The 21269-nt window shown below is 39.5% G+C and overlaps 1 protein-coding gene across 2 annotated transcripts in view; it reads right to left on the reverse strand.

The window, feature by feature from the left end:
- COL4A5 (collagen type IV alpha 5 chain) overlaps window positions 1–21269 on the reverse strand; it is an 87644-nt gene that overhangs the window by 21566 nt on the left and 44809 nt on the right. For both annotated transcript variants that reach the window (XM_049827810.1, XM_049827811.1), the window contains exons 14-34: window positions 19830–19883; window positions 19668–19724; window positions 17422–17466; window positions 17268–17321; window positions 17048–17089; window positions 16458–16590; window positions 15473–15646; window positions 14442–14525; window positions 13151–13243; window positions 12499–12569; window positions 12029–12220; window positions 11413–11581; window positions 10654–10746; window positions 10459–10563; window positions 9781–9878; window positions 9367–9517; window positions 8598–8711; window positions 4169–4336; window positions 3340–3429; window positions 2368–2517; window positions 973–1071 (exon numbers count right to left, since the gene is read on the reverse strand). In XM_049827810.1, coding sequence (XP_049683767.1) covers window positions 973–1071; window positions 2368–2517; window positions 3340–3429; window positions 4169–4336; window positions 8598–8711; window positions 9367–9517; window positions 9781–9878; window positions 10459–10563; window positions 10654–10746; window positions 11413–11581; window positions 12029–12220; window positions 12499–12569; window positions 13151–13243; window positions 14442–14525; window positions 15473–15646; window positions 16458–16590; window positions 17048–17089; window positions 17268–17321; window positions 17422–17466; window positions 19668–19724; window positions 19830–19883 — 2236 coding nt within the window. The remainder of the gene's footprint in view (window positions 1–972; window positions 1072–2367; window positions 2518–3339; window positions 3430–4168; window positions 4337–8597; window positions 8712–9366; window positions 9518–9780; window positions 9879–10458; window positions 10564–10653; window positions 10747–11412; window positions 11582–12028; window positions 12221–12498; window positions 12570–13150; window positions 13244–14441; window positions 14526–15472; window positions 15647–16457; window positions 16591–17047; window positions 17090–17267; window positions 17322–17421; window positions 17467–19667; window positions 19725–19829; window positions 19884–21269) is intronic.

Consider the following 21269-nt stretch of genomic DNA (forward strand, 5'->3'; position numbering starts at 1 on the left):
TTAATTAATGGCAATAATTAAAAGTTTCTGACATTCATGCATTCTCATATGAATATGCTTGTCATCTAATTACAAAGGCAATGGATTTGGAGTTGCTTTAGGCCTCATACTGCTCCTACATGCTTTTCACACCCATTTATAGTGAAATATTAAACATCTTCAGTTTGTTCCAAGCCAAGGTTTGATCTGGGCAACTTGTTTTGAAGATTAGTCTAATGAAATGGGTCAAATCTCAGTCCATGACTTAGTAACCATCTGAAACAATTTAGTACTGGTGTGACTTGGTCTCTCATGAGTTGTTCTGCAGAATGAACACATTATCTCTTTCTTATTTGCAACAGGTATTCAGTAGCTCCTATTATGGAATTAAATGTGACCTACAATGCTCAAACTAGTTTGAGTCCTGGATGGTTAAAAAAATTCCCCAAGCCCAACAAGATATTTAGAGCAAGACCTACATTAGACATAGCAAGAAAAGATTCAAGATGTCAGATAAATTATTACAGCTATAGGAAGAAGCAGTGCAAAACAGAATTTGTTTTCTTGATGCTTGCAAATCTTTAAAGCAAGGATATGACATCCAGACAGCCTTTGCAATACATTCATTTGGCCATTTGAGTATAATGACTAACAATATAAGAAATAAACATATGAAACGGACAAGTCCTGTTGGCAGATCCTGCAGTCATGTTGCTTGCTCAAGCAGCAAGCACTTTTCCAGTCATCCTAAAAGCTATCCTAATCTTCAATGGGATCAGCTTAAAACTGCTTTGGGGTCTGTTAGAAGGAAAGAGCTCCAAGTGTGCTGTTTGGATAATGATTTTAAATGTCCCAAAACTGTCCTGCAGCTTTAAGTGTATATCCCTAGGTTTTGCTTAGATATACCTGGATTAACGTCCCAATCCCATGTGGTAAAAACGCATGCAAATTTTTACACATCAAAACTGTCCATCTGAGGCCTTGTTTACTTACCTGGCAATCCTGGCACACCTGGTGGGCCACTAAGTCCTGGTGGGCCTGGGTCACCTGGAAGACCTTGATAACCTTTCTGTCCTGATAAACCAGGAATACCTCAAAGGAAAAAGGTACATTTTATTATTATTAATATTACTGCTACTGTATGTTTTCTTTTACCTGAAGAGATCAGATGTAGCTGTAGGCGAATAAAAATCCAAATAGGGATTTTTCTTCAGTAAATATAATTCCCCCTAGTTTAGCAAAGCGAAGTATCGCAGAACACAAAATATCACTTCTGGAAAGTTTAGAAGTACTACAGAACAGGAACAATCTATGTAAGTATAGGAAAAAGTAACTTTATGACTAATGCCAATATACTTCATTCAGAAGGGACCATCTTTTCAGAGGAGCAGGCTCTGTGCTAACCTCTCTATATTCATCCACGTTATTTATATTCATGTTTAATTGCATTGCTACACCAGAAGCACTTTGGGACTGATATATTATAAAAAGTAATGCAGGTATTTTAGCAGCTTTTTACAAATTCTGTGTGGCTATTATCCCATACAATAACTTCGTGCTGCCCTGCAAGCATAGTTAAATCTGCCCTCTACAGCTCTTACTTATTGGGGGGGGGGGGGGGGGGGGGGGCTAACTGCCTTAGGATCCTACCTAGGCTTCATAGACATTAATACAATAGATAAATTAGCACAACAATGGCTGGCCCAACATTAGAGAAAGGCATTCCGGTTCTCTCTAGGGTAGAGTATTTTTACTCTTCTCAAGACTACATTAGAGTTCAAAGGAGATGTCAGAACCCTTGGTAGGGTGAGGAGGGGAAGCCTGCAAGTGAGAGAAAACAAACTTAAGTGAATGGAGAAAACCTTCCTGGCTGCCAGCTTCCCTAGTAGAAACACCCACAGAGATGACCTGTAGCTCAGGGGAGGGTAAACTTACAGAGATACCCAAAGGGAGAATCTGGAGGTGATGCATGAGCAGAGGACCTGTACAATTCCATCCTACAAGGCAAAGGCCCAAGGGCCTTCCAGACAGCAGGAATGCAACCAGCAGAGCAGCCATGACAACTATCTCTTATCACACTTAGGAATAATACCTAGAAGACTGAATCGTAATCCCGCTGAAAGCACCTTAGTACTATTACAATATCGCCATATGCCAAATAACAGTAACAGTTAATGAGCAAGGACATTGCAAACTAACCATACAGAGTAACTTGGTCATAGAACCACTTAAGAAAAAAGCCTAAAATCAGAGAACCTTAAGCCACCTCTAGATTCTGCCTTTATTTTTTTCTGTAAGCAAGAATGTACTGTAATGGATTCAGTTACAGGTCACTGTTTTCTGTAGAGGACAAGCCACCTCCCCAGACCCTCATGCAAAGTTCTGTACCTGGAACACCTGGCTCGCCTTTTTCTCCTTTTGCTCCTAGCTGTTTCGGATCAACTTTTCCAGGTGGACCTGGCAGGCCTGCTTCACCTTTGATGCCCTTCTGTCCTACTGGTCCAGGAGGCCCTGGTGGGCCAGGCAATCCATTATTACCTACAGTAGGTACAGACAACAAAAGTGAAAAAAAATATAATTCTTAAGGTAGGCTAATATATTTGTAATGCTTTTTCTTACATAGGGAGTCATGATTTATTCATGAAGTTGGAATTCACTAAATGATCAGTCAGTTTATGCAAGGTTCTCCACAGCATCTTAAGCCCTGGAACAAAGCTGAGAGAGTGGCCTGCGTGGGGAGGTCTGTATGCTGCAGTCTGTCAGCTCTGGCCAGCCCACCTCAGAAGCAGCAGCTGTCTGTATGATCTACATCGAGAGAGCTCCCAGAGCCCTACTACACTGTGCCACTAGCACAAAGGAGTTGCAACAGCTACAGCAGCTTTGGATTCACAGCCTCCTTGTTCTGGGGAGATGAGTGGGTTTTTCTTCTACCAAAATCTTTCAAAATTCATCTCCAACAAGGGGGTTGGGAAAATGTAGATAGAATAGTTTCTCTGTGATATCTATAGAGTTGATTCTGCATGACTCCATTACCCAAAGCTGCTGATTTTCTTCTTTCTCTGGCTTAAAGCAGACTTTACAACATATTTCAGAAATATTGCCCTACCTCAATGCCATCAATCCAAAGGTAATGTTTTAAAAATAGTTAACATGTCATGACATCAATCAAAAAAAGAGTGACTGAATGCTATGGCTTAAAACTGCAAAGCAATTCTGAACATCAGCACTGTCAAAAGAAGACAACCTAAGCAGATCCCAGCAATGAAGATCTAGATGTTAGTATTACAAAACCTCTTTCCACACAGAACACTGAAAACAGCATTCTGCATTATCTTCAGGGGCGGACAAAACAAACATTACCTTTCAAACCAGGCAGGCCATTTCTTCCAGGAGTTCCTGGAGGCCCTGGAGGACCAGGAGCTCCCATGACGCCCATCTCACCTTTGGCACCTAAATGCATTGAATCACCATTGTCATTCTGAACAAAAACTCACAACCTATCAGTACCCAACTTTTACTTCCCTGTTTTTTATGGTAGAAAGAAAATGTATACCTCCAATAAGTTTAGTTCCCTGGTTTGAAACATAAATACTTGTTTGAAAGCAAACCTGAATTTATTGAAAGCCAAAAAGACAATTAGGTATACACTATTTCTAGAATCTTTTGTATCGTCCCCTCTATCTGAAGAGAGAGATTCTCAAAATTCACTTTTGAGATTTCTATTGCAGAAGGTAGAACAGACTATAGTAACTGAATAGTCCAACACACAGAATAAGGAAGTTAAAACTATGTGTTGGATCCAATTGATAGAATTTGTTTAAAGGAAGTAATTACAAATGCTATTTCTAAATTGTACCAGTGACTAGGAAAAAAAAATAATCACAAAATAAATTAGAAAAGTGTCCTAACAATGATGATCAAAGTCACATTTGAAAGTTATGAAACAGAATAACATGGAAAATATTTGAATCAAGTTACAGGGAAAAGTAGAGAGATGACAAGGATTTTAATGCAATGAATTTTGTTATGATTTTTTTTTAAAAGTATGAGAGGTAATGGTTACATGTATCCAACTTTAAATGGATAGGATAAATATTGAAGCTCATTAAGGTAGCATGCCCAAGCATAAAGAGCACCCACCTGTAACTACAGTTTGGTCTTTGTCCGCAGGTAAAAAATGTGAACTTACCTGGAAATCCAGGTATTCCATCCCGGCCAGGTGGTCCAGGTGAACCCTGAGGCCCTGGGAGACCAGGGGGTCCTGGATATCCTGGGGCTCCACGGTCACCTGGAGGACCAGGAACGTCGAAGCCTGGAGGACCTGGATCCCCTTTCTCCCCTGGAATGCCTTGCAACCCTAGACAACATCGTTAAGACACAATCTTTTAGCAAAAAGTAAGGCAAGGCTGAGATATGTGTGTCTGGGCGTAGTACTGTAGGAATAGCTAAGTTTTATCTGCAGTCTGTTGCTAGCACTGATGAAAACCCTGCAATTCTTCATATTTTTTAATGGCTTCCACATATTAAAAGGCCATGTTCTCCTGAAAAGAAGCATTACTAAAACTTTACCAAGTTGTAGCAAATGCAATTCAAAAAAAATCTCAAAAGGAAAACAACAACTCTCTTCAACAACCCTTTAAGTCTGATTAATAAAACAAAAAGCCAAGATTGATCAGACTGGTTTGTATTTTATCATTAAGCATTGAGATTCTTACAACTATATTTCCATTAATGAGTCAATTTTACTACATTCTAAGATAACATCAGCTGAATATTTTTGAAGGACAGCAAAATCCTGCATTGCATTACATTTCCCTGAATGAAAAATATGAATTGTCAAAATATGCTTAGGACTGTTTAATGCTAATGATACCGAGCTTGAGGCACTGCTGAAGCAAGCAGTGCTTGCTTCCCTCCTGTGCACTGTATCAGTATATGCTCACTCTGGAAATGTAGATGACAAAAAAGGATTATTCTTAAATCTGAGGTTAAGAAAGGCTTTGGTAAAGAAACCACAGTACCTGGGGAACCTGAGGTTCAAAAACCAACGAGTTAGAGCTCATCAGGAAGTTGAGACAGGTAGCAGTAAGGAGTTGTAGTAGTCGTTAAGTTAGGAAACAAAATAAAGCACATACAGATTAGAACAAAGAAAAAAATCTACCCTACAGTTGCCAAAACCAGATCTAAGTACAAAGAATACAACACTAATGCAGTTAAGAGAAACCAGACTGCAACGAAAATTGGAAGTCTTTTCAAAATGCAGCCACCACTGTATGCAGAAACAAGAAACTCAGTGAGATATTTTCAAATATTGATGGTATATTTTAAAAATAAAATTATTTTTCCCTCTCTACTTTTCTACTATTCTCTTCACAACTGGGGAACAAGGTTTTTCTGAACTGTTTCTTACACAAGACTGTGATTACTAGATACTGGCTTGGACACCTTCTGAACACCAATGTACACCCTACCAAGCTTCTTGTTGATGTGCATCACATTCTGGTAAAGCCCTTCAAATAGGGATTTTCAAAAGATGCTTCTTTAAAACACAAAAACCCTCTAAATATTTTTTCCACATTCTTTTAGTTCTATTATGCAAATTTACATTGTTACACCTACAGAGATAGTATATCGCATGTTCCATGCCCTAGCATAGTCTACTGAGATTATGACAACACCATGCCAAAATCTCATAAATTAACTAAAAAGCAGTGTTACTCTCTAACTCTGTAATGGTGACCCCTGCTCTCGACTGCAGGAACAAGTTTAGGAGTGATGTCACGAAGTGCTCTCTGCACACTAAAAAGGCAGATCAAGTTTTCTTGACAGCATAGGCTATAGACTTCCATTTATTTAATGATAAGCATGGTCCCCTTTGGCAGCAGCTTATCACTGCATTAAACTATGCTGTCATGTGCCTGGAACTGCTTACTTTGCAGAGAAAAAAAACAGTACCAGAGGATGGATAGGAACCACACATTCTCTGTGCTTAAGGGGTCTCTATCAGCAAGGGGGGGGGGAATATATATATATGTAGCCCAATAATAGGACAAACTCCGTATCTAGAATGGTAAAGATACTTTTAAAAATAGAAATGACTTCTAATTGAATTTCTGGTTCTCAAAAATGTAACCATATCATAATTAGAACAATATAGGCAACACGATAAATTCTAAAGTAATTTATTACATATTCAAAAAAAGAAGAAGGTTGAGTTACTGCAACCTATTTGAAGTAATGGTGGTGCAGAGAAAGGAAATTCTGAACAGGGAAATCCTTTCAAGAATTTTCCAAATTACCTGAAAAACAGAGCCCCAGCAACTTTACCCTAATGTTGCATAAAGGAACAGAATCAAAACAGTCTAGTAAAACAAACAAGGGATGGGAGATGGTAATGTAAGGCATTCAGCACAGAACAGAGAAATAGCAATGCAAAGGGAAATAACAAGGACTTCTCAAGTGGGACCTTCAACCATGCACTAGATTTCAGAGCCACCATGCTGTTAGTAGCCACAATGATTAGTCAGTACAGACAGGAAGAGCAAAAATATAAGCATTTCAAATCTACCAATTCTAGTACTAATTGTGCATTTGTCAAAATTGGTATTTTGAAGAATAAATCCGTGATCACGTGAAATCAAATTCTGGCTAATTCTGGCTAGAAGAGATGTTACAGGAAGACAAAAGGACATGCATTGGATGAAACATTCAAACCCATACTAATAAATCTCATTCCTCACCCCAAATACACACCTGTGTTGCCTTCTGTTTTAGTTCAGCCTCAAGTGCAACCACAGGTTCAGGACAGTATAGTAAGCACAGTACGCCAGGCAGCGGACCCACCTGCCGGCTCAGGTAACCTCTGTGCACATAGTCCAGACCCCATCTGTCCCTAGCTCTTAATACTGGACACACTCAAGGCTTGTTGGTGCAGTGACCACACCTTCCTTTCCCCACTGGGAACCTTGTGAAAAAATATACTTAAACATGACCCACACTTCATGTATGTGAGTAGAACTCAAACTCCACGGGCCGACTTACTCAAGTGCTTGCCTACTAAAAGTTAAGCACTTTGCTGAATTTCAGCTTACAGTTCATAAAGAACTGAACATAATCAACCAATCTGTGATCCATGCTCTTACAGTGGGCCATGAATTTTTCAGCATGCATTGTGAACAATGCCAATCCCAGTGCTGGCATACAAACACATTCAAAACACAAACAAAAAGTGCAGCTCACGAACACGAAACGTAAACAGTCGTACAGGCATGGCAAGAACCAGATGGGTTGTGAAGTGTTTCAGCTGCAGGCATGCTCAAGTTCCCAGAGAACGTTCTCATTGTGGTGACTGCCACACTTTTGCAACATCAGGAGTTGGTGCACAGCAAGCCCATTCACTGAATGAAGGGGAAAAGGAATTTCCCTAAACAAACTCTGTGAATAGAATGATGTGCATGCTTGCACATGTACCCTTTGTGCACAGAGATGGAACAAGTTCTTATCTTCATCAGTCACCAGTCATTTTAGACAAAAGAAACCAAACTCCCTTCAGACACATATTCCTAATTTTCACTATCCTTAGATTCTACTTTGTCAATCTAGTTTACACCTACTAGGACTCATAAAACTTCTTGGTTTTGCAGAAAAGATGTGTGCAGGGGAATCATGAACTCCAGAACTCAGAGATTTCTGTAAGAGGAATTCTAAAGCTCTTTTGCAGGTGTGCTTATGACAAGATGAATGTGTATGACCTTTTACTAACAGACTTTTGTTAAAACAGTATCATGTCACTACTTGGAGAACATTTTCTCCTCTACAAACTAATGAACGAGCTAGTTTTGAATACTCATGCTTTCTTCCTTTCCACATTAACTGAGTTAAATTGTGCTTCCATTCAGGGAGAAAAAAACCAACCAGTGCCTAGCCACATCAGGGAGAACCTGAATTAATCCCTTGATTTTGCATTCACCATGTAAGTAGAGGGAGGACAAACAGCATTGTATATGGGATTAAGTTTGTCTGCTTTTTTTTCCAAACCAGAAATTAATTTTCTAGATAACAATGTAAAAAATTTATTTAAAAATACCTCTCACCCAGTGAATTTGGAATACAGTTTGGTAAGCTAGATAATTGCTTTGGAATTTAAAGACCATCTTGCTATTTGAAAGCAACGTAATGACAGCACAGTACAAGCAGCTAAAGGCAGCTTTCCTCCTCTTCTGTAATCCCAAAACCTCTGCACTGACATTGTGCTCCCTTCTGTCTTGTCCTGAAGAGTATTGTGATAAACCCCTTCACAAGAGATTTTGTCACTATCTGTGCACAGCACTTTCTAGAATTTCTGCTGAGGCTGCAAGTCATCTCCAAAGTGGGCTTTTACACCCTTGAGACCTCTCTAAGTTGTGCAAATGGCAGGGCTGAATGTAGTTCCACTTCTGATTTCAGTAAAAAACATGATGTACCAAGTTTTGCCCACTTGACTGGCAAAACAGCCAAGCTAATAGACATGAGGTGTCTGTCTTTCCTTGCCTGTTTGTTCAGTGGGACCTTCAGTGTCCTGTATACCTGCTTGGTGTATGCCAGAAATAACCTAAGGGTACAATTCATGCAAGTTTTACCTGGGGGGCCAACAGGACCCGGAGGTCCTGGAGATCCAGGTGGACCTTGACCACCAATGCCGGGGATGCCTGGTGGGCCTGGGAGTCCTGGTGGTCCACTTGGTCCAGGGTCACCTAAAAGAGCACTCTCATTTAGTTAAATAGGGAACTCTTCAGAGATACTTGCTTTCAGAAGCAGAGTGCCTGCATGTTGTACCTGAAATCTCATCCTTGCATGCAAACAAATATGGATCTAGCACAGGAAAAAACACTCTTCAGAGGCTATTTCTGAAAGCCCGAGATTTGTCCTCAACTCTATGTGGAATGCATGCAGTTTACATTTATAGGCTACACAGAGACATGTTACTGCATCATAATCCACATGTAACTCAACAGATGCTCTCCAGCAAACCAGGCATGCTCTGCAGTTCAATACAGACAATGATTAACAGCAGGAATTTGTGAATTGCTAACCCTCTGCATGTTGAAGCACAGTGCATCTAAACGACAATTATTCTATTGAAAAAGTTTTACCCACACGTTAACAGGATTTGTCTTTAGAATACAGGCTTTCAGATACTAACCCACAGATTGGTATTTACTCCCTTGCTTGCTTGTCTTTTGAGAACACAAGTTTCCATTTACACAGGTGTGTCTGATGTGGAAAAATGGACCCTGAAGTAATTGCTCTAAAGTCAGCACTGCTTGTATTTAACTGCCATATGACTCCCACCACATCTACATTTTTTCAAGTTCCATAGGGAACAGAAAAGGGGAAGGTTCTCCATACCTTTGGGCCCTGGAGTTCCATCAAAACCTGCCCGTCCTGGGAGACCAGGGTTTCCTGGGAAGCCAGGGTCACCCTTAGGTCCTTGAACTCCTTTTGTGCCTGGTGGTCCGGGGGGTCCGGGCGGTCCTGGAACTCCAAATCCACGATCCCCCTGTAACAAATTAACAAATTTTTTAAAAGGGTTTTTTCTGAATTTAGCCTCCCCTAAAAATGTTAAAGTAACAAAGAAAAATGCCCACCCTCTTAGAGTTCAATTTCTTTTTTCCTACCCTCACTCAAACCTCAAGTAGAGAATGTGACTTCCCCGCCATCAGAAGCTGACAACAAGAGGTGAAATCCTCCCCACCAACTTCCCACTGCCACAGAAGAACCTCTAAGAAAGTGAATTTTTGTATTAAACAAGCAAACACAGACCTTCTGTCCTGGGAAACCAGGTGGTCCAGGAGGTCCGTCTAGACCAGGGCGACCTGGAGTTCCTGGAGCTCCGGGAGGGCCTGGAGTCCCTGGGAAACCTACACAAGACATGGAGGTTAGGGCAGCAGAGGGGACACCAGAAAGCATTAGAACAACTCTTCCAGAAATGCTTAGGGCCCATGAAAAGTAATCTCTGAAAAGAGGTTCTGTGCTAGCTCAAGCATACTTGAGGGGTACTCATTTGGCTGAGAGAACTTTTGAGTATACAGTCTTTGCCACAGAGGATCTCTGGGACTCCTCTCAGAGGAGGGCAACTCCCCATGCTGTGTGCTCTAATAAAAATTATGAACAGTTCACATCTGAAACATCTTGAGGCAGCATTCAGAGATCATTTATTGATTCAAGCTCAAACGTTCATCATTTCCCAAAGATTTACATTTACTTCTGTGCCCTTGGTTTACTGAAAAATGTAAGTTCAGTGAACAGAGGAATAAGAGCTCAGCAGTTTTTTTTCCTGATACTTCTGAAACTATTATAAAGATGTATAAAATCAAGACCAACATTTTTTAAAGGATTTGAGAGACAGAAATCAACTCACTAGGAAAAAAGCAAAGAGACACAACTGTCTACGTCCCCTCTTCCAGCCAGTACAATACAGTAACATGGCTGTAAACACACCTTTTGGGCCTGGTGGGCCTGGTTGTCCAATGCCAGGAATACCTGGCTCTCCCTTTGCACCTGGGATGCCTGGTAAGCCGCGCTGACCTGGCTGACCAGGATCTCCTGTAAAAAGAAGAAAATCAACATAGTTATCAAGAATCAGTCAGAATAAAAAGCTCTTGGAATTCCCTGGATATCTAGTTGCTGCTTTACCTGGAAGACCTGGGTCACCATTTCTTCCTGGAGGACCAGGGGGGCCAGGAACTCCTGGCTCTGTAATAGTCTGGCCAGGGTCACCTTTTGGACCTAAAACCAAAAAGAAGAAATATGTATAACTCAGTAGGAGTTTCTTTTCTGTTTTTCTTTGAGCAGAAAAAGATGCTAGCCACATCCCAAGCTTACAAAGAACTTAAACACCAGCAACGCTTTACCCTATAGGCTATCTGCCTCTGAGCCGCATACAGCACTTACAGGCTTAGAAGCATTGTTTAATGTTAAGACAGTTTTCTTGAAATGTTTTTTTTTTCTAGCTTTCTCCTAGGTACCATCATGCAGATAGTATTTTCCATAGCTGACACTAGCACAACTTGATCGGGATCTGTGCAGTGGACAAGAACGTAAAAAAAGCAAACTTGTTCAAAGCAAACCCTTGTTTTCAAAACCTGTTGTAGTTGCAGTATTGTTAAGCATAAGCCAGATGGTAGTTACAATACATTTCCACTATAGTCAGTGGAGAAGGAGGAGCTTCTCCAGAGGTCACAGCAGAAGTGTGAGTAACATATAGTAACATAGCACATTCTGCTCACTTGCGATTCTGTGATGACCTTCAATAAGGGAGCTTATAAATACCAGGTCTTACAATGCCTTTGGGAAAAACTTAAAAGCAGCATTATGTTCTGACAACTATCTGGAGCAAAAGGATAAAACTTGATTTTACAGCTTTTATTCTATAGCACAGAGAGACCAACTCACCAGGAACTCCAGGAGGCCCTGGACGGCCTGATACACCTTGGATGCCTTTTTCACCAGGTGAACCTTGTGGACCAAAACCAGGAGGTCCAGGAAGTCCTTTGTCTCCAGGAAGACCTGGTATTCCTGGATCACCTGGAATACCCATCTCTCCTTTGAATGCAACACTGCCCTGAAAAAAGGAAGAGCAGAATGGGAAAGAGGCACTTTCCTAGCAAAGGACTAAAGTTTTTCATTGCTTCTGTTTTGAAACTCTTTGGCAGTTTCCATCCTTGTAGGTCTCAAGGCCATTAGCTGCCTACATCTTACTAACATGGTAGAGATAGGGACTAAACCTGGCTACTTAATTCTTCACACTGCATAGGTGAAATGTAGACAATGGCAGAAAGGACCATCTGACACTACTCCAGAGAAGCCTCAGCTTATTTTTAGGGGCATTGACAGATTCATGGAGTACCTCTCTATGTCACCACTAGATTGGCACCTACTGAAGAGAATTAGTGTTAGTCACATTCATAAAAAAGTGCATATGTCAGTCCTCTTATCAGCACTATGTCAAATACATCCAGGTCTTCCCAAAACATCTGTCCAATCAAAGACAGCATAAAATGGAACTCACAGGTTCCCCTTTAGGCCCAGGTAGACCTGGCAGTCCATCTCGTCCAGGAGTGCCATCTATGCCAGGAAGACCCGGAGGTCCTGGGAAGCCAGGGTCTCCTTTGTCACCTTTCATTCTTGGTGAAGTCAGGACATCCCCTGGGTCTCCTTTAGGACCAGGTCTCCCAGGAGCACCTGGGGACCCTGGAAATCCCTGAGGGGGAAGAAAAAAAAAAGAAAAGAAAAAAACAAAGGCATTTTAGTTTTTCTTTCAGTCCCTCTCTGAGTTTATAAGATATATATTTTTTCATATATATATGATTTATTAATTATTATATATATTTATAAGATATAAGAATTATGCATTCAAGCTAGTTATGGGCAAAAAAAGAAATGTTAAACAAGAATTCATATCTGCTGTGCACAGATCTACCAAACATGCAAGACAAATGAGACACTATTTTCCCACCAGAGCATAACACCACCACTTACTGGTGGCCCTACAAGGCCAGTTAATCCAGGAAGCCCCTTTTCACCTTTTGGTCCAGGAAAACCAGGAGAACCTGAGTAGTGCAGAAAAACATAAAAGCAACAATAAAACTGTAGAAGCTGTAAATATCAAGCATGCTGTTTGCATAAGATAATAGCTAAGTTGTTTTAAAACCAGGCAAGGTTTAGTCTGGTTGTTTTTTTTGAAAGCTTGATTTTATTTGAGCAGAACAAAATTTGCAAATCTAAGTTAAATCAGTAGTGTCAAAAAAATGTCACACTTTTTAAAAGCTCCAGCTCCTCTATCATTTCAGGATTAGCAAGTAGTAAAAGTTAATTTCTCCCTTTCAGTTAAATAAACCATAAACCTTCAATATGCAGAATGCTTGCAAGTCTGTCTTTGATAATTTTTGTTTTGAAAGACTAGATTTAAAAAAATGAGTGATTGTTTTGCACATATCCAGCCTGTTTCTTCCTAACACTCCCCAATTGTGCAAAAAGGACATGCACCAACTATATACTGGAGCCGGCAACTGTGCATCCGAATTTTTTTAAACAATACACAGATATATCATTAGCATTATACACAGATACTCAGATACAAAAATGACTTTATGGAATATATTAAGCAAAATAGTGAAGACTACAGCCTTACCTGGACTACCTGGAGGTCCTGGTGGTCCTCTCTCCCCAGGAGGCCCAGTTACTCCAGTTCCTATGCAATTGAAGCATGTGTCTCCTTGATCACCTAAAAAGATTTGCATTGAAAAAGCATACTTGAACACAACAGCAATTGTTTTCCTTCTACTGATCTATAATACCAAGTCTAAAATGACTATTTTATGTAATTATATGATCACTTCAATATTAGAAGGTTTCCCTTGTGAAATCCAAACTGAAGCTTTTTGGTTGCTAGGAGTCAGACAACCAATATCAGATATGATTAGAATTTATTTAGGATAGTGCAAAAGAAATGAAAACAAAAAAAAATGCTTTCAATAATAAAAAATAAAACTGGACTTTTTTTCCTCAACAAAAGAGTCCTCTTCTAAAGCAGGTACTTGACACTTCAAAACTACAACTCTAAAACATGTACATCAAAATCCCAAACTTTAATTAAACTCCAAGAGTGCAAAATAAATACTGGGAATGTTTCATTGATTTGACAATAGACTAAACTTATTTCATTTAAAAAAAAAAGAAAAAAAAAAGAATGGTTTCAGGAAGGTTAGGACTTTCCTTCACACACAGACTTTTCTGACATTTGTCAATCTAGTATTTAAGCACTTCATTTAGGTTAATTAATTAATCCTTACAATCTCCATGAGGAAAAAAGGACTTCTGTTTGAAAGGAGTACAAAATTAAGTGAGATGCCCAAAGTCATCTAGGCTGTCCATGGTTGAGCTAGGAAAAGATTCTCACTTACCTATATCACCATCCTCATTGCAAGGTTGTCTTTTTGGAAACAAGGACACACATTAAAGACGTCTTTCTTTTGTTTAGCAAACAAACAAACTCATTGTAGATTGACCAACTCAAATTAGGAATCTTGCATTTATAATTTCAATGTTGCTTTCCATAAAAAAATGTCAAATTTATTCATGAAGTAAATATAAAGCTTCTTCACATAGAGTTGGCAACTGCTGTTACAAAGCACTTTGTTTCTATCTACCTAGGAGGTACACATAAACCTGAAGCTCCATTTTACTTTAATCATGATCCATGCTAGGCCCTAGCTTTGGTTGTACCCTCAGCCACTTCGAGATTCCTGTGCTTTAACACTAGATGAGGGACTATCCTATTCCCAAACAAAACAGCTTTCTTACTCAGAAACAGAAAATACCTGCACTCAACCCTACTGTTTATCCTTATTTAATACAGGCTTTACATTGTTTAAAGAAGTTTTAACAAAAAGAGAAAAAACAAGATAGCCATGACACTGCACCTTTTTGGCCTCGCTCCCCCATAAAGCCTTGTTGTCCTGGAATTCCGGGAGGACCTGGTGGCCCCTGCTCACATAACCCTTCACCTAAGGAGAATTGGGAGAGGTTTCATGATCAATTTGTGTTAGACTGACAGCAGCACCGAATACGTGTATTCAGTACAAAAATGTACTTCCTAGTATTTGTGTGGATATTCTAGTATACCCACACAATTACAGACCAAACATTTTGGCAATTCAGACAGAGGATTGCTAATGAAAACCCACCAATGTAATACAAACTTAAAAGGAAACAATCAGTGATGTTACACAACAATCATCAGTTCTCCTTTACAACCTCAAGTATCTCCCACTACTTCCCACAGCCTACGCAATTCCACCTCTACACTACATTCTGCTATTCAGCCTCGTATCATAAAAGCAAGTGTATGAGATATCATCAGCGAGGGGACTTAAGATGCCAATGCCATCTAGGTACTAAATTCCTCCCTGAACCACGTTAGCCCCACTCCACTACAGCTTTCCAGTTCTCATATTCCACCTCCTATTCCCTACTTCCTATATACCAAAAAGGAGCTAAGAGCCTTCATACAAAGCGTCCATTCCCAAGCTAATTTTGTGTGGTTGACACACTAGAATATTTAAGAAATGAAACTGGAATTCTGTGAAAAATGACTCCTTTGACTCTCCTGGTGTCACAACTCTTACTAGGGCATAGTCCCTCCAATCATTTATTATATCATATCATGAAAGCTAAATTTACTCAAGACAATGTCAAACTGGTTACCTCCTGCTTTATGCACAAATTTTAATGTAACTTTCACTAGTTGGATTAAATAGGATGTAACATAAATTGGAAAAATACTTCATTTTGTATATCTGGGTCAAATCTCCTTGGCCCTGGAGGACTGTCATTATCATGTGAGTTAGCACAAAGGTCCCTCAAGTTTGACAAGATTTCTTCTCCAGTCTAGCTGAATCTCACAGGTAAGTCACAGTAGGGCTCACTTGAGGTCTATGTGGTTATCACTTACCAGGAGGAACAGATGGTGCAGGTGGCCCTGGGGGACCTGGTGGTCCTGGAGGTCCTCGTGGTCCATCAAGTCCTGGTTGCCCAGGAATAGAAACACCAGGTAAACCTGGATCTCCCTTCTGTCCTCTCTCACCAGGTAAGCCAGGTGGGCCAGGTGGTCCAACAGTAGTGATGCCTAAGATAGGAAGAACTTAGTTCCTTGATAGCTCAAAGGTTTAAATCCCTTTTCCACAAGGATGCCAATGGTATACGAAGAATAACATGCTACAGATAAGACTGTGTATTTCCATGTAAGTACTCCATAACAGTTCTGTTATGGAATCAAACTACATGTTGATGTGCAGTGTTTGACATATGCACTTTTGCATTTTCAGAGATTTTTGTTTGAAAAATTGACCTGAGACTCAACAACTAAATTTATGAAGGAACCCCCCCCCCCCCCCCAACAGAACTAATGAAAGGAATTACTGATGGAAAAAAGAACATTTACAAGCTGTAACATTAAAATCATAATGTTCTTCTCTGTGCATGTATAAGGCAAATACAGGTGCCACTGCTCGCTCCCATTGTAGACTCAAATCATCTCCTCCTTTAGTACTGGCCAATGTAGAGCAGAGACTAGGTTTGATGGCCAGGTGCCAGATTTCTGGTACACAATACTTTCTCTGTGTAATCAATGGATAATGTATGTTATAGGCAAGTGATATGAGATTAATTACCCCTCAGACCATTAAGCTAGTATGTGTTTGACAGCCTTGATGATTAGCATCCTTCTGTACACCACAGCAGGGGCAATGAGTGTTCAGTATTCCTCATATTATCCCCATAAGCTAAGGGCCACACTTCAAGCTCAAAGGTAGCTCTAAATAGTTCTGCTTTCACTTTCTACTCAGTCCATCTGTCAAAAGGAGTGTGAAAAGACTGTGAAGCTAAATATCCATCCATGTATTTGAGTGTACAACTTATTTTAATGCTTGTACTCCTACCTGGAGAACCTGGCAAGCCAGGCGGGCCCGGCCTACCAGAGAATCCACGCTCCCCTTTGGCTCCTGGAAGTCCTGGCAATCCTTTGCTACCTTTTGGTCCCACTGTTGCATCAATGCCTGGTCTTGAAATGACCTGTAAATATTTCATGTTCATGTGAAACAACTTGCCAAGAAAAAAGTCACTCAACAGTAAAGAGATGTGAGGGAGGAGAAGTTCAACATACTTCAAACCTTATACGAATGGCAGGATGCTTTTCCTACTCCACTGAATTACCAGGTAAAATTCCAGTAAAGCGCACTCCCCAATAGGAAGCACTTTTACTGCCAAGCCAACAGAAAAGACTTCAGTGAAGCTGACTGAATTTCTGCTGGTCTGAGGTTATTGTCTAGCCTTGTGTTTGTAACCTAGCAAATCCTAGAGCACAGAATCTACCTTGAAAGAAGGAAACAATCATTTCTATTAGTGAATATATGAAATCTTTACTGGTTCCATTATTGTTCTACCTGGAGGTGGGACTAACAGTCACCCAAGAACTATGATGAAACAACACTGTCAACCAAATGCAGAAAGAAAAGGATCAGCAACTTACAATTCCAGGAGGACCAGGGGGACCAATGTCACCTTTTTCACCCTACCAATGAAATTAAGAGCATTTGTTACACTGCGCATTGGTACACAGGAAAGTTATTGCAAATATTCCCCAACACTGTAATAGCATAGGCAATTCAATTACTACTCAGCCAGAACTGAACTCAGCGATGGCAGATTTTCAAGCTACTATAGCAATAATGACAAAAAACCTGGCATACCTTTTCACCATCTCTTCCTGGAGCACCATTTATTCCAGGCCCACCAGGTAAACCCTTCAAGAAAAGAGAAAGATAATCACACCCAGATCTTCTCCATATCAGAAGAAAAACTTATAAGGAGTCTGCTTAGATTAGAAATGTATGAGTTACTCACATCCCTACCAGGCTGACCAGGTTCTCCATCTTTGCCAGGCTTTCCCTTCAAAGACATAAACACACATTGAAATAAAATGCTTCAGTGGTGAAGAATTCTTATGGAAATTTTTATTTATTTCTCATTTTTCAATAAACCAAATTTTCTCTAGAATGCAGTCCTTGTGACAAATATGTCAGAGGCATCAACTAAGTATAATCAATGGAGTTATCTAAACTGAGGTTTTCATGTTGAAAACCAGAGCTCAAAACCATGACAAGTCTCAAAGAAATGTTGTGTGAATACAGCACAAAATGATCTCCAGTTAACTACTGCTGATTCACTGTGTTTAACAACCTCGTTTATTTTAACATTAGAGAAATCCTTTATTTGGAAATCAGATCCTAACTCCCTAAACACTAGAACATTACATTTAATTAGGAAATTAATATAATGTGACCAGTGAAATGAAATACAAACATTTCTGTGTTTGAAACTCTCCTTTAAACCAAATGCCATTTCCTGAAGAATAGTATCAACAAAAATATAAAGTGCAGTTCTGCTCAAAAAAGTGACTTCTAAAAACCATATATTCTTGCTGAACAGATTTGCTATTGCTGCAACAAAAGTAGTGCAAGCTCCACTTTTTTCCAGACCATTCACTGCATTAAGACAAATAGAACTCTATTGTTAGCATTACAGAAGCAGTATGTATGGGGGACACCTGCTGGAACATAACTAGAACAGGTGATTAAGTTTCACCACAGTGCCAAGATCAACTCTCGGACATTGAGAAGTTGATAGTAAGAACTGACAGATAAAGTCTATTGGAGTATAATGTGATTTGTGAATTCTTTATTATTAGTGATGAGTTCTGATTCTCAAAAATGAGGTTATAAGATTTCCTGTGAATTTGTGGAACTACCTGTTTGATTACATATACTGGCATTTTTATAAGTATATCTGAAATGGGTTTGAGCCACACAGAATCATATGGAGCCCTAAAAGGCAGTTTTAGAGTAACTTAAACTGCACTTTAAGTATGCAACATGCCCAAATTCAGAGTAATTAAAAAAAATAATTGGTAAACAAGCTTTCAGCAATAGGCATCTGCCATATCCCCTCAGGACTTTTATCCTTTCAGATCTTTGCAAATATATGTGGTTCCCATTTACTTTTGCAGAGAGAAGCAACTTGGAAAATACAATTAAAAAACAACTCAAAATATAATGAGAATTTTGGCTTTGTAAATCTGCCTCATTTATTACGTTCCTTAAAGAAGGCAAATCAAAGCCCTCCTATAAATCTTAGCAACTAAGAAGAATTTTATCTAGAATACCAAACATTTGTTTCCATTGTATTTATTTCCCATGGAAACTGGAAAACCTATTACCAACATGTTTCTAAGCAGTATTTATATATTGTCCAATTTAGCTGAGCAAGTCTTGTGTTCTGGTGTTCAAAGGTGTCCATTATGTTGATGAAACTATGGGTTCAGTAGCTGTGAAATTGAAAACACAGAATGTTTGAGCTAGTAGCAACTTGACTTTTCTTTGCTGGTCCAGCCTATGTTATTTTCATCCTATTTCTTAGCACTTCTGTGATCTTCCTCAGCTTTTCTGAGTTGTGATATCCAAGTAAATTTAAATTCCAGGATGGATTTGAGTCTAGACAGGAACAAGGTGACTTATGGTATCCTTAGATGCAGCTATCCTGACTCGTCCCCTCCCCAGATAGCACATAAAATGAAATAGCCTCTTGGGAAATAACAAATGGACTTTTGGTCTTAATGTAGTGTTCAGAGACTTGGTTTTGTGACTCACCTCACAAGTAAACCCACTGAGAATGAGTTTACATAGAACAGCTTAAATATATACCAATCTCATGCTGCTTGGCAACCCAGTACATAGCAAACTGAAAGATGACCCTCTCTAAAAGGAAAGGGAAAACTGCTGCTTCAGTCTAGCAGCTCAACAACTTTGAAGAAGATTTCCACGCGTAGCCAGATAACATCATTCAGATTATTTTCTCCTGCCCCCAAAATCAAGATCTACATGTAGATAATTCTATTGGAAAGCACCAAGAGATCCACAGCTAGAAGCACTTTCATGAATCAGATGCGTCATCTACTAGTTTGCCAGGTTATGGAAAAAAAAAAGAAATCTCTTACCCAGAGGCTGATGGCCCCACCTGAATTCAACATTTGCTCAATTCTCAAAGATAACACTGATTGGAAAGATAAATGCTTGGTTAAACAGACTACTTACTCTTTTGCCTGGTTCTCCTTGCTCACCTTTTTCACCTTTTACGCCACCGGGAAGACCCTGGACACACAAACATCATCTTAAACTGAGCCCACAAGCCAGAGTAGAATGAATTTACAGTTCATACAGATGCAACACAAAAACAACTAAAAGATGACTACTCACAGGAGGGCCTTGTGGCCCAGGAAGTCCTGGTGGGCCTGGATCACCTGGAATACCCTGTCAAGCATGGAGAAAGAAAAAGAGGATTAAAGCCTCCATCACTCCCTAGTGGCTCAGTTGATTGTTTTTTTTTTACACAGAATCTTTTTTTGCTGTCATTTAGATTTCCAAGTACTTTGAACAGTAAAGGATCATATTTATTCTTTCTTTGTGCGGAACTTCAAGTGCATCTATAAATTTTATTAACTGCTCATCCTGTTTATTTAGATGATTCACTCCACTAAAACACAACTGCCTCCTGCGTGCACTGCAGCTGGTTTGGTGGCCTGCAGCTGCTATACAATAATAAAAAGAAGGAAGAAAAAAAGGAAAGAAAGAAAGAACAAATGCCAGATCCTGCTGAAATTACAGGAGCAACAGTCATTAGGTGACTGGTAATTGCTGAAGTTGTGACGCTATCAGGATCAATAGCATGTTCATCAGAAAAGTGTCACAGGATCACTGTGTTAAAAGGTTAGGGTTTCTATTTTGCCTTATTACACCTTTGTACAAGTTCTTAAATCTCTTCACCATTAACCTAAAAATAAGTTACAGGCTACTAAACCCACAAAAGGTTTCTATGCAGAGTTTCTGTTATTTTCTTGGAGGCCTCCCAGACTTCTACAAGCCCATCTATATGCTTGATTTTTCAGTCAGAGATCATAGGTGGAGGTACACATCAGAACTTCATGTGTATTCCACAAAAAAATAAGTGTAATGTTGAAATTTTTTACTGATTGCGTACTACCAAGCATACCCTTTTTTGAAATAAAAACAAATTTTTAAGCTTTGAAATCATTGTTAACGTTGGTCAAAGGCAATGCACTCAGACTGTGTTTGTAAGTCCTAGTGCTTTAAAAGGAATGTAGTTAGAATGCTTTTATTTTGTACATTTATATAACTTAATGCCAGTATAATTAGTCCTTCAGAGATCGCTGGTGACAGAAGCAAGTTACTCTGACCCTAATAAAGCCAGATGAATTTTTGCTTGAACTATAGTGTGGTCAAAATCTCACCTTGTGTTTTCTTAGAACTGTAAAGACACACAGTGCTGCTCTTTACCTTCTGTCCTACTGTCTGGTAAAACAGAGGCAAAAATAGAGACTGAGACCTTTCTAGGATGACTGTGCATTGCAAATGTACACCAGTGGATAGTCTAAGTAATGCCTTAGAAGTCCCTACTGTTCTTCCAAAAGGGAGGGTAACAAATGCTTTTGATCAAGATGAAGGGCAGAATTGTCTTACATCCTGCCAAAATAAAATACTGCTTCATACCAAAGAGTTATTCTCTGACACATTTCCCAAGATGAAAAGGTGGAAAAGAAACTAATAGTTTAAAACTCAGCTACTACGGTGACATTTGCAAAATAACCAGAGCATAAAAACAATCACTCACCACTCTTG

This window comes from Accipiter gentilis, chromosome 24 (genome assembly GCF_929443795.1).
Source record: "Accipiter gentilis chromosome 24, bAccGen1.1, whole genome shotgun sequence".
Taxonomy (NCBI): domain Eukaryota; kingdom Metazoa; phylum Chordata; class Aves; order Accipitriformes; family Accipitridae; genus Astur; species Astur gentilis.